The 14,447-nt window shown below is 28.0% G+C and overlaps 2 protein-coding genes across 2 annotated transcripts; both read left to right on the top strand.

Annotated features, from left to right (window-relative positions):
• Positions 1 to 1,092: 1,092 nt before the first annotated feature.
• On the top strand, positions 1,093 to 5,604 carry LOC132940876 (protein arginine N-methyltransferase 7). Its single transcript, XM_061008675.1, has 11 exons — positions 1,093 to 1,283; positions 1,915 to 2,019; positions 2,082 to 2,231; positions 2,293 to 2,508; positions 2,630 to 2,862; positions 2,949 to 3,257; positions 3,390 to 3,597; positions 3,666 to 3,806; positions 3,910 to 4,137; positions 4,880 to 5,043; positions 5,282 to 5,604. Exons 2-11 carry the CDS (start codon positions 1,921 to 1,923, stop codon positions 5,523 to 5,525), a joined length of 1,992 nt encoding a protein of 663 aa, XP_060864658.1. The 5' UTR covers positions 1,093 to 1,283; positions 1,915 to 1,920; the 3' UTR covers positions 5,526 to 5,604.
• Positions 5,605 to 8,863: 3,259 nt separating this feature from the next.
• LOC132941916 (small ribosomal subunit protein uS15) lies at positions 8,864 to 11,394 on the top strand. The gene is made up of 4 exons (XM_061010158.1): positions 8,864 to 9,022; positions 9,265 to 9,392; positions 10,959 to 11,124; positions 11,201 to 11,394. Exons 1-4 carry the CDS (start codon positions 9,000 to 9,002, stop codon positions 11,337 to 11,339), a joined length of 456 nt encoding a protein of 151 aa, XP_060866141.1. The 5' UTR covers positions 8,864 to 8,999; the 3' UTR covers positions 11,340 to 11,394.
• The last annotated feature ends 3,053 nt before the right edge of the window (positions 11,395 to 14,447 follow it).

The following is a 14,447-nucleotide window of genomic DNA, read 5'->3' as shown; positions in this document are numbered from 1 at the left end:
GCAGAATCATATTTTTAAGGTTTTGAGTAATCTAAGACAGTGGTAAATTGAATGTAAAACTGTCAAGGCCCCTTTAAACAAAATCATTAATTATTTTTTCTTAATTTATGCTAAAATTACATGTACTTTTTCAAACAGATTATGATTTATAATGATTAATGATATTGTCAGTTATCTATTAACTAATTAACCTACCCCACTTAATTTTTAAGTCGAAAATAATTATGGTTTTTTTTTAAAAAAAACTTAAATAAAATTATTATTTCACGACTCCCTCAGTCCTCAATAATAAAGCCACTATCTTCTAAGACCATGGACGTGACTGCGCTGTTCGTGTGTTACCAAATAGCATAATTCCTTCTACTCTGTATCACGAATTATATAATTGAGTATAATATCTTAATCCGTGAACACGTCCAGTACGTCGTATAGTTACCTACTATACGTCCTTAGATCACATTGTTCTGTGATCATATACAATGGATAGAGCTACTGCCTGAATATTTGAAGCCAACATAACTAAGGGGAATTGATGATTTAGTAATATTGTAATAATTACTCTAAGATGCGTAATAATCCTATGTAAGATATAAGCGTAGGCGCAATTTGGGGGGTGCTTGGCACCCCCAAATGGTTGATAGAATCATCGAATTTTAATTGACTATAATATTATGCCATAGATATATGAATATATTTATTTTTAAGACTATAATTTTCATAATAATAATACATAGGTACCTATCAGAATAATAATATAGATAAAAGTGTATTATGTTATAGGTAATTGTTTATATTAAGATCAATGCGAAGGTGAATAAAATTAAGTTGTATGAATAGAGGGGGTGTGAGGGGCCAAGCCCCCACTGATCGCTTTCGTCGACCTACATGTAGCACCCCCATAAATTTAACCCAAATTGCGCATATGTATATATTAGGCTCTCTAGTTGCATACTATCATAGAACAATATTGAATATTGATACTATAATGGTATACTCTATGGTCCAGCTGCAGCTGCTGTCCTGACCACTCGGATGTTCCAAGCCTCCAAGGTCGACTCCACTCGTCACGGTTGTTATACTATGTTATCACCACCACGATCCGTTTATCAGCGAAACGGCAAAAGCGAAACTAGTCGATGAATATTGAATTAATGTAGTCAACATCGTGCTTTGGTTTTGCGCGTTGAAATTTTTCAAAATTTTGCACCCGAGAGACTGCGAGCGGCTACCAAACCGCTAGACATCCACGGGTTCATAACAACAATTTAATCCAACTGATTAAAGTATGTAGAAATATCGATAGATACTAATAGAAATTTGTTTGCACTCATTTTTTGGTGCTTGATGCAATTTAATATTATTCTTCATTTGTTCACTATAATAATACCAATAATAATTGGTACCTTCCTATTATTCTTAAACTTACTGATATTTGCAGTTATTGAACACTGCTGTAGTTATTACAGAATGTATTCAAAGTGTTCAAACAAAGTCACGGTATTGTTTGTTGTATTAAGTAGTTTTAAAAATATAGTTCTGTTAACATAATTCTTATGACATATTATATATATATATATATAATATATAATCATTGTGTTTGATAAGTTAAAAGTAGTTGTTTATATATAATGAATATATAAATACTGAGTGTATAGTAAATGCCAGTAAAAAATGAATACTTGAAAATACCTAATTATAAAGTTATTGTTGGATTTTCAGAAACTTTTCATTTGACACATTTGATCTGGTATTTTATTTTTTTGTACTACTAGTAGAGTTTTATAACATGTACTTGGTATCCATAATTTCATTACATAAACAATGATGCCAAAAAATGGTATACCATTATTATTTAAATATATTACATTATTTATTTCAATATGGTATATAATATAAAACATTTACATGTTTCAGAATACCATGGATGAAAATTGGGAGGTAAATTCTATGATGGAGTTTGATCATCATCAGAACATTGCGCGTGCTGCTTTTGGAGATATGCTCTATGACAGTGACAGAGTAAATATTCCATATGCACTAAAATAATAATTAAAATATAAATCCAATGTTTTCCCCTACAGAATCAGTTGTACTATAAAGCATTGAAAAAAGAAATCTCTAGATTGCACAAAGCTAACAAAAAAGTCCATGTCCTAGACATCGGAACTGGTACTGGTCTACTGGCTATGATGGCTGCTAAATGTGGCGCTGATTCTGTTTATGCCTGTGAAGTATTTAACATATTATTGTTATTAACATCACATAAATTTTTAAGCTCTTGGTTACTTTTAGGAATTTGAAGATTCCTATAAATGTGCAAAAGAAATAATTAAGTCAAATTATTTGGAGCACAAAATTGTTCTTATCCACAAGAGCTCTCAAAAGTTAAAAGTTGGTGTAGACTTACCTCACCGTATGAATTTATTAGTTACAGAAGTTTTTGATACAGAACTGATTGGCGAAGGAGCTATTTCAGTGTTCAATCACGCTCATCAGGAACTGCTAACGGTAATATTTATAATATACATATTTTATATTTTTTTACTTAATTAAGTGATAACAACATTAGTACGTCAACAACTAATAATTAGTTTTTTGTATTATTTTTATTTAATTATTTTTATTTTAGGATGATTGTATTGTAATACCCTCTGAAGCTATTGTTTATGCTCAAGTAATCGAAAGCAAGTATATAAGAAATTTTAATAGAGTTAATGATGTGTATCACAATAAAAAGTTATTGATTAAGATACCTGAAAACATAAAGAATTGCCAAGGTATTGAAAGTGTATTTGATTTACAACTCGGTGAACTACCAACAGATTCTTTTAAAACTTTAATTCCTGCACAAGTGATGTTCAGGTGATTGATATGGTCTAGAATTCTAGATATAAACTGTAACTATTTTAATTACACATAATACTTAACTAGTTAATATATATTCATAGGTTCAAATGGAATGATAAAAATGGCGTGATAACAGACCGTAAAAATGCTATTCGTTGTAAATCAAAAGAAAATGGTATTGCTCATGCTGTATTTGTATGGTGGGATTTGGCCATGGACACTGATGGTGATATTATGTTAAGTTGTGCTCCTAAATGGCATTTGCAACAGCCCAATATACCTTGGAGAGACCATTGGATACAAGGAGTGTATTACTTTGCTAATGAAGTGAACTTAAAAACAAATGAAGAAGTCAGTGTAATTGGTTACCACGATGAACTATCGTTTTGGTTTGACACCAATAAGTCTAGGTAGGTACTATTTTTAGTGACTATACAGTTGCATAATTTAATAATATGCTTCTATCGTATGCATATTAATTTTAATAATTTATATTAATGCTGTACACATTTATTGAAATACAATTCTCTTTTTTGTTTCAGTTCATATATAGATATTCCTTTTCCTTACTGTGAATGTGATTTTCATCGAGTCATTAGCAGGACTCTTATAGGGCAAATGAACGATAACTACCTCATGAACAATTATTTATCGGCGTTGAAAAAATATGTTCAACCAAACAGTGTTTGTCTATTTGTTGGCAACTTGTCATTTATGGGACTCGCTGCAGCTCTATTTGGCGCGTCAAAAGTATTTATTTCCATTTTGTAACATGTTGCTTATTTCACAATAATCTCTAATAATATTGTTACATTTAGGTTTATTACTATGATGTTAGTGGGCCTCAGGGTTTTGGAAAAGTTATTCATTCATATATAAGGTCTAATGAATTGGAAGATAAAGTTATTTTATTGAAAACTTACAAAGAAGTATTGGAAATAATTTCAAAACAAAAAGAAGTAAATATTTTTTATTAATATTATTACAAAGAAATATACAATAAAATTAATTAGTTGTATAATCATATATATTTCAATGGATATTAATTTAATTTTGTATTAGAATGAGGAAGAAATTTGTACAGTTTTTATGGAACCATCCAAATGGATTTTACCTGAATGGATTGATATTGTGAAATATTCTCTACAAGTAAACCCAAAAACTAATATATTTCCAAGAGAAGTTACTGTGAAATTACAAACAGTAGAATTTGAAGATTTATGGAAAATTCGAGCTCCTTTGACTGAAGTTGAAGGGTTTGAAATAATACCATTCAATGAAATTGTTCAGGTATTAAACTTTTAATTGTTTCAGTATTAAAAATGTTATAAAATAATATATTTATCGAAGTAAATACAATTACAATTTGTTAATGTGTTAGTGGAATTGTTTATTTAAACAAAAGCTAAAAATGTATTTTAAATTTTTTATTTTTTCTGTAATTACTTCAGAGTATGTTTATTTGATAATTATTAGTTATACATAATATTATATATTATATACCTATATATTTAAAGTAATGGAACATTTAATATGATATTATATGCTACATTTAGGCAATTTTGGAATTTTTTCAGTTTCTTATTTCAAATACAATGAGTTAAAGAAAATATAATATATATATATTGAATAATATAAAGTTTATTTAATTTCACACATTTTCTGCATATCATATTAATTGTATAATTTGTAAAAAATTTGGTTAAAAAAAATATTTAAATATTGATGTACAACTTACATGTAGGTATGAATAATACTTACAGCATATGCTAAAAAATAATGAATAGTTTAATAATTGTAATACTGACCAAGGTAGTGCATTGAATAACAAGGTATATAATGCTAATTGGCACCATTTAGGATATGTGAACAATATTAAATTACGACAATTAGAATTGTCTGAATTGAACGTGTTAATAATAGTTTTATCTTTGATAAACATTTTACTTTCCCTCTTACTTTAGTTTGACATGGATCTACTTTAATCAATAAAATTTGTAATCATGGTATTTTGTGTAATGTATTGCTTTAGGAGAGCATAAAAATATCAGATGGACTACTGGAAGAAAAGCCATTGTGGGAATACCCAAGCAAAAGCCTTTCAAATGCTTATGATTTGTTTACTTTGAACTTTGAAAACATTGCAAATGAATCCAGTCTGATACTCAAAAACTTACTAACTGTAAAAATTAAAAAGTAAATAACTAAATTTGCTATTTAAATTAATATAAAATAAACTTCACACTAGTAATTTTTAAATGGTCAAATTAACTTTGCTTAAAGTGTTTACAATGTTTTAATTCAAATTTCTTTCGTGTTTTTAACACATTTATACATATTAATCTCATTTAGATTTTATCTAGTTGATTACTTTTATAATTGTCACTCTTATGTGTGTTAATTATTTAATATTATGAATGTATTCTGTTTGCAGCGAAGGTATTTGTCATGGGCTTGTTTGTTGGGTAGATTGGTGTTTGGATACAGACGTACGTTTCTCATTTGGCGCTTCAAACAGAAAAATCTATAACTCAGATTGGTATCCTTATGCTCGACAAAGGATTTATTTTTTAAATAAATATCGAAATGTTAGTCCTGGAGATGTTATAAATTGTGATGCAATTTTGTGTAAAAATGGCAATTTGTTAGTTAGTTTTTGTAATACCTATGATCATTAAGTTACTAAATTCATATTTTTGTATCAAAATGTATTTATTTTATACCATATTAAAATAATAATAACAGTTTATACAAGTGTTTTAGTATTACATTTGCTCGATGACCATTAATTATAGTTCATAAAATATAATACAATATTAATACCTTCATAGTTTGCCTAAATTAAAAATTAAATCTAGTTTTGAATTTTCGGCAAGGAAAAAATGTTTGCTACATATTGTTAAGAATAATAAATTGAAAGAAATGAATACAACCATAAGATTTTAACTATAAATATTAGATTCAGGGCTTTTGCATCTCATTTATATTTGAAATATGTTCTTCACCTGTAGCATTTGTATATCTGCTTTTTTTCATAACTGATATTTTGTCAATATTCGTCATAATATAGTTCAATTTTCAGATATTGAAATTACGGCTGTTATAGTAAAATGTCTGTATATATTTACTATAAATTATAATATGTTTGAACATTTTATTTGTGGCGAAGGTAAAATAAAATTAAAAATACTTGTGTGTACCACTCATTCAGGGCCGTATTAGCGTATAGGCACTATAGGTACTGTGCTAGGCCTACGAAAGTAAAATATACGAGTATGAATGCAATTTTTTTGTAATATTTTATTTTTTTTTTATTATTTTAAGTCAATCTGTACGATTGTACACGTTAGCACAACAAGTAAAATAGGTATTGTGTATTTAAGAATGATACCCCGATTACTGTTTAGAGAATATTAGGAAATAATAATTATAAATAATATCGTTTACGTAATACAAACAATAGTTTATTATCGACTGCAGGTCGGTCGACCCGCGTATGACTACGGTACGTCGGGTACCATAGAGTAATATGGTTATAGTAATATTACTCTATGGTCGGTGCTCACTAGTCTCGGTAAATGATGGAAATTCAATAAATTGATGCCGTAGATCAGGGGTCGGCAACCTTTTTAACCACGCGGGCCATATTTTTTTTCAATTGTTCATCAAGGGCCACATAAAAAAAAATTACATATTATGATATATTAGTTATAATTGTATTGCTATTATATTTGATTATTTTACATAGAAATATGAGAGTAAAAAAACACAAATGTTACTGGAAAAAATTGCTTTTAAGAAAAAATTTAATTGAATAATAAATTGTAAAAGTGTAAATTAATGCAATTTCTGTGCCTGCAGTTTATTAGTTACATTTTCGATATCAGCTTGCAGACTTGTTGTTGAGACTCGTAATACAGCTCGTAAATGTTCATCACTTAGGCGCGAAGAGTGCTTACTTTTTCTGTACTTCACAATGGAAAATGTCTGCTCACATATATATGTACTTTATATAGTATTTCTATGTAAATTAGATTTGAAATTTGAATGATATAAATTTTTAACTTTAAACCATTCACGATAAATATTTTTTGACATGAAAACCAAATAGACTGAAATAGTGAAATATAATTAAATTAAAAACAAAAAAAATTAACAAAACTTACTTCTTAAAATGAAAAATTAATTCGTAATTTCACGTTAGTTAAAAAAGAAATTTAGTAAGTAAACAGTTACGTTAATAAAGAACCAAAAGTAACTGATTAAGTTAAAAAGTTTAAATTAAATTAACTTTTCAAAATGTTTTTCAACTCGTTTATGCCCAGCATTGGTTTTTGACAAATTAATTGTATATTATATTTCAATATTTGGAGTAAACTGAATTGTTTTTAAGATATGTTAAAATTGTTATCATTTAAAAAGTTATATAAAAGTTAAGATTTGATTTTTATGCTGTAAATATTTTTGTTTTTAAATGATTAACACTAAGATTCGACACTTCCTCTCCCAAACAGAAGGTTTCTTAACTATTTAAACACTAGACACTGCAGGCCCATATTAGCGTTTATGCACTGTGTCTACGATAGTGTTAATCCGGGACTGCATTATATTGTATAAATATATTATGTATATATAATTTTCGTTTTTTGAACAAAGCTTATTTTTTTGAATTTTGGGCAATGTGTTTTCTTCTTTTTATACATAATTGTATTTATATCATTTGATTTTGAAAATTTAAAATTGTATTTTTAACTTCAAAAATATATATCTACAAATTAGCACCTAGGTAACGTATGCACATACAACTTAACTATATTTAAACATATAAATATTACACAGTTATTAATTTACAATATTAGAATGTATTTTGTGTACTTGTGTCTTGTCTTGAGTGTTAAAAAAAAAATTAGAGGCACTAATATTGTTCCAGGCTTGACCGGAAATTGAAGTCTGCGCTCGCCTATATGATCGTGGATTACTCGTAGCTTCTAAAAAAAAAATTATTATATACAAATATTACAATTCACTTATTTAGTTAGTTACCGTATTAAAAATATAAATATAACATAAAATATTTATAATTTTTTTATCGGGTATATTTTAGATTCTGAGCGGAGCGATGAGTGTATTGATTTTACAATGTGACATGTGTATTTCTTTTTTAATTATTATTTTTTTTTGTGTGTTTTTTTCACTTTTTAGGATAGTAAAAATGCTTAGATTTTCTTCGAGAGTATCTTTTCTGGTAGGAAGGTGAATTTAGTTAGTACTTTGTAGGGTCACTAATAAAAAGTCCTTAATAGTTTTCGAAAGCGCAGGGAAAAATAAAAGAACAATTAAGAAGAAAAGGGAATTTTTACGCAAAATCGGTTTTCTACAAAATCGATTTTGGTTTTTAGTACAACTCTAAAACAAATTACCGTAGGACGTAGATACTTGCATTTTTTACTGGTTGTTTATATTGGCATTTTCTATACACGATAACATTTTCAAAAACTATTGATTTGTTTTGAACTGTTTACGGAAATTTTCAGTTTTCAATTTTTCAATGTTAATAAAATTAAGTTGGGTCAAAAAGCTTGAACATTTAATACAAGGCTCTTAATATATTGTTATTTGCAAAATATTAAAAATTCAGTCACAATTTTTTATAAGCATTTATAAAGTTAAATTTTTGAGTTAAGGCGTAAAAATAATACGAAAATGTGCAAATTATTTTGAGTTAAAAATCTACTGATTACAAAAATATCATCATTAGTTTACATATTTAATTTTTTTAGTGAGTTACAATTTTAAGGAAATTTAGACATTTTTGTACCTAATATTAGTATATTAATATTATAAAACTATGGTTATTACCATTTATTACCAACTTACTATTGCATTTTCAAATAGTGTCCGTGGCCACTATGTTCCAAGCAACATGTTCCTGGAAGAAAGAAACTATGGTTATTGACTGATGTTCTTTGGCGTGAGCGTTCGTATTTCGGCGATGGTATCTCCTTGGCGCAATCGATCAAACACCATTCTTTTTGGTTATGTGGAGTCTGTCAAACGTGTGTGTAGGATTTCTTTTTCGGGATTTTACATTCATTTCCGTCGTGGAATAATTTTTTAATTGTTCGTAAAGTGTAAAACAACCAAACGTCAACATGGGTCGGATGCACACACCCGGGTAATTATCATTTCAATTCCATTTTTGTTGAAACTTCAAAACTTTAAAACACTGGACTTCGTCGACACCGATACGGCCCCGATTCACAATACGTACAAAATGTATCGAGACGCACTGCGTTTTTTTTATAATCTATCTGATCGATTGTTTGGGTCGTCGGTGGTCGATGGTGTCTGTTGCTGCGTTTAAATATATTTACACATCGTGTTAACTGACTGTATTTTTTTATGATGTGTTTGCAGTAAAGGTATTTCTAAGTCGGCTCTGCCGTACCGCCGCAGCATAGCCACCTGGCTGAAAGCGTCGTCCGAGGATGTCAAGGATCACATTTTCAAGTTAGCCAAGAAGGGTTTGACACCGTCTAAAATCGGTAATTTCTCAGTTCCGTAATATTCCCAACGATTCATACAAGTATTTAATGTTGTAACTATGTTTCGCTTAAAACTACGATCAAAACCACAATTTTGCTCTTGATTTCAACCATGGCTCCAATATTGTTTTTTGGTGGGCAGTTTTGTCCAAGAAAAAGATTTTGAAGTTAATTGTAGGTTTTGATTAACTTCACAATGTACTTCAGATTTATTTACTTTAAGTTCTTATAGCGTGACACTTAACTTAAAATTATTAGATGGAGTACTTAAAAACAATGTCCATCAACTGCATAAAACTTTACAATTATTTAATTGTAGATGGTCGTATCTATTTATGTAACAACTCAATGATGAAAATTTTACTATTTACTATTGCTAGAAAACATACTTAACTGGTTTTCAGTTTTTTTTTGTTCATTTTGAAGAATTTTTGAGGCATTTGTCTGAGAGATAAAATTTATTACACAACTTTGTTATATTCAAGACTACCTAGTATTATCAGATCTGTAAAATAAAAATTATTAAAGTTGACATTTAAAGTACCTGTTAGATGTATTTTATACAGATTGCATTCAATTCATTAACAAAATATGTATTGAACCTTTTTTCTAGTAGATTGATGGTGGCTCTGTGATGATTCTTATACAATTGTCTGAACACTTTTTTTAATTGGTTTTCAGTTTTTTAAGGTTTATTATGCGGACTTTTCGAGGCATTTGTCTGAGAGCTACTTTTTAGTCTTGATTGAAATTGTTTTAGATATTTATTGAAAATAATTGAAACTTTTTAAGAGAATCTAGTTTGTATTTTATTTATTATTGGGAAGTTGAAATAATTTTAATTATTATTACTCACATTTTTCAACTTCATTTAATATTTGTTCGATTAGCACTTTTATATCAGGTAATCCAAGTATTATAAAGTATTATATTGATCTTATAGATATTTTGCTTGTATGACAGATTTGTATTAAAATTAAATGGCGACCTATAGAATTTTCAGTATTATCAATAAAACTAAGTGTTTTGAAGAAGAACTGCTCTATGATGATGATTATACATACTATTTTCTGAACAACTAATTTAACTGGTTTTCAGTTTTATTAGGTTTACTATGCGGATTTATCGAGGCATTTGTCTGAGAGCTTTTTGATATTTTGTATTGTTTATAATATTTATGTAGATACTAATAAAATATAATTTTAATGTTTAACAGGAAACTAAATAGATAAATATAAATTAATATAAAATATATTTGGAGGTATCTCATATGAAAATATGATATAGGTACTTAATTGTTATTTAAAAATTTGATATGAATATATGTCTAATAAACAAAACTTTTAAATGTATCCTCTAAGTACATAAAATTAAAGAACATAAAATGCTCTATGATGATTTTTATACATATATTTTCTGAACACCTATTTAATTGGTTTTCAGTTGAATAGGTTTTTTTGTGCAGACTTATCGAGGCATTTGTCTGAGAGCCATTAATTACTATAAAATTTTTATTGAATTGAATAATAAATAAAAAAAATATTAAAAAACATTTTTTTCCGACAGGTGTAATTTTGCGAGATTCACATGGTGTCGCTCAAGTAAGATTTGTGACAGGAAACAAAATTCTTAGGATCATGAAAGCTATGGGTTTGGCTCCAGGTCTCCCTGAAGATTTGTACCATTTGATCAAGAAAGCCGTAGCAATCAGAAAACATTTGGAAAGGAACAGGTAATGATTTCAGTACCATGCATGCATGTTATGTTAAGAATAGACTTAAATATATTTTTCTTATTGTTTTGTTTAGAAAAGACAGAGATTCCAAATTCCGTTTGATTTTGGTTGAATCACGTATCCATCGTTTGGCAAGGTACTACAAACGCAAGTCAAAGATCGCCCCCAACTGGAGATACGAGTCCAGTACTGCTTCTGCTTTGGTTGCTTAAGTAAACTGGTATTTGTACGAACATTTGAAAAAATACAATTTACAATTTAAGTTCACCAATGTTTTTCTTTTTATTTATTAGTATTCTTTGTGTTTTCTACAAATCCTTGAAATATTTTTTCTCTTATTATCAACTTGGAACCAAACTGTTCTCATAGATTTAACTAGTCTATTAAGTTTGAATTCTACTCTTTGTACTTTTGGACAAATTTTGTATAAGGAATTCTTATTGAACTGCGAAGACCCATGTATGTATATCAAAATTATAAAATAGTTGCGGAATCTGGAGGGTGATTAATGGGAATTTGTAGTTTCTTTATGTTTTCTACGGTAGTGTAGTAGTTGATGTCTAGGATTGATGTAGTGAATTGTTTTTTACTTTTGCCTCCAAATTAAGCACTGGATAATATGTTCAATCTGTGCCTAAGTGTAGTTATCATCTAGGACAGGGGTCACCAACTGGCGGTCCGCATCCGGACCGCAGGCACGTTTTTTACAGACCTTAATGTTTGCGTAATAAATATACAATATAGTTTTTATAATAAAATGACGAATAAAAATATTTTCCGATATTGTGAGTATGGTATACATATATAATATATATATAAGTATCTCCTTCATCGAGCGTTACGTTGAAAGCCCAGGTGCAAAAAATAATTCAGAGAAGTTGACTGATAGGTACATTAGTAATGTTAGACGCTCGTTCCAAGTAGGTACGTTTTATTACAATTTAGTAGTTAATAATTGTTAATGTATGAAAAAAGTCATTGGGTATTAAAATGTGTTTTGGACCGTGGGAAATTAAGTAAGTTTCAAAACCAAACCCCTGTAGAAATTAGTTGGTGACCCCTGATCTAGGATTATTTGAAGATTTTTAATTTGCTACAAAGTATATTTCTATTATCAATTAACTATTCGTTATATGACCATTTGTTGTATCCGTCTAACTAGTGCGTAACAAAGCAAATTTACGCTCAGCAGATCACGTTTAGTTCTGTTAGTTTAAAAATTGGAGTGAATCAACCTATTATGAAACTTGGTTGTAGGAATATTACTTGTGTTTTTTACAATTGTTAAATTTTTTGGAAATTATGCGATTATAATATAGCGTAAATTAAAAATGATCATCACTAAAGTTTGTTAACTGAATTATCGTAGAAAACCCACATACAAACACAGTAATGTTCTTACCATAGACATACCAGAAAACAGTACGTTTTTAGATTATAAGTCTTGACAAAAAATAATCAATAATATACAATTTTAAAATATTTAAAAATATTAACCTATATCTAGGGTATAAACTACGCTAATGTGTAAATACTAATAAGCAAGCCAGGATTAAGATAATTCTGAAAATTTCAAGTATTTACGAATATTTGTCTTTCGAGTTACACCCAAAAAAACAGAATTGATTTGTCGAAAACTGAGTTGAATTCATTCCTCTTTCCAGCACAGGGCGACAAGTGAAAATAGTATCTTAGATGCGTGGCATGGTTTTTGGTTTATAATTTTTAATTAATTAATAAAAAATCATTCAATAGTAATAAATATTGATAAATTCATGCCATATGGTGGTGTATGTACTAACCACAATAGAGAAAAAAATTGTAATATATTTTATTTTAGCTCCACTAACCCCATCGTGCAATAAGCAGAACAATTGAGTGGTAATTTGTACTAATCACCATGCCGGAAAGAGAATGCCTTGAAAATAATGGAAATAACAATTAATAATTATTATTAACAACTTTTATGTTAGTTTGTAAAGTTTTGATACTACTAAGTATAGGTATATGATGATATTATTCTGAATAAAGTAATTTATATATAACCTATTTACGTGGAACTTAGTTTTAAATTTTCAATCCTTAGCTATAAAAGTTAAACATTTTATACATTTTTAACTACAAAATAATTAATAAATTATAAATTTGATAAATAGTGTCAACATTTGAACTTTAAATGCTTATAAAAAAAAATTGTGCCTATGTATTTTTAATATTTTTCAACTGCTATAAGAACGATATATCAGGAGCCTTATATTAAATTTTCACGCTTTTTTACCCAACAAATAAAATTTTATTGATATTTATAGAAAAAAAAACTAAAAAAATTTAAATCTGACAATGTCCGTAAACAGCTTAAAAAGAGTCAAAATATTTTCAAAACTGTATGGTATAAAGAAAATGAAAATATAAACATTCAGTGAAATTTTCATTTACCTACAGTTATTCGTTTTTGAATAACAACAAAATAGCAAAATCGTTACATGAGAAATCAAGTGAATATGATATGTTGTAAAAATATGAATTTCAAACGCTCATAAAAATTTAATTTGACTTTCTTGTAGACATTTTTTATTTATAAAGGTAGACAAACTTTTGAATAATCTTGTATTACATTTTTAAATCTTTGATTTAAAAAGAAAAATTTTTATGAATTCTCAACTCAAAATAATTTGCTAATTTTCGTGATTTTTCGGTATTTTATCAAGATTTGAACTTTAAATGCTTATAAATAAAAACCTTGACTAAGGATTTTTAATTTTTTTCATCTGCCTTTGAAACAATATAGTAGGAGCCTTCTATTAAATTTTCAAGCTTTTTTACTCAACAGATAAAATTTTATTGATATTTATAGAAAAAAAATTGAAACTAATAATATCCGTAAACAGCTCAAAATAAGTCAAAATATTTGGAAAATGTTATGGTGTATAGAAAATGCTAATATAAACATTAAGTCAACATTTCATGTACCTACGGTCATTTGTTTTAGAGTTGCACCAAAAACCAAAATCGATTTTCTCGAAAACAGATTTTGCGTAATAATTCCAGTTTTTCCTTAATTTTTCTTTTGTTTTTCACGTCGCTTTTGAAAACTACTGGGAAATTTTTACTTTTGACCACCCAAAGTACCAACTAGAATCTAGTTACTAGATTCACTTTCCTATCACAAAAAAGTTACTGTTGAAGAAAATCCAAGCACTTTTTTGTCCTAAAAGGTGATGACAGACACGAAAAAAAAAACAACACATCATTGTAAAATGAATACATTCATTGCTTTGCTCAGAATCTAAAATGCATAGGCACAATTTTTTTTATAAGTA

Source organism: Metopolophium dirhodum, chromosome 3 (genome assembly GCF_019925205.1).
Source record: "Metopolophium dirhodum isolate CAU chromosome 3, ASM1992520v1, whole genome shotgun sequence".
Taxonomy (NCBI): domain Eukaryota; kingdom Metazoa; phylum Arthropoda; class Insecta; order Hemiptera; family Aphididae; genus Metopolophium; species Metopolophium dirhodum.
The sequence above is the reverse complement of the archived record's forward strand: the minus strand, read 5'-3'. Positions and strand labels throughout refer to the sequence as shown.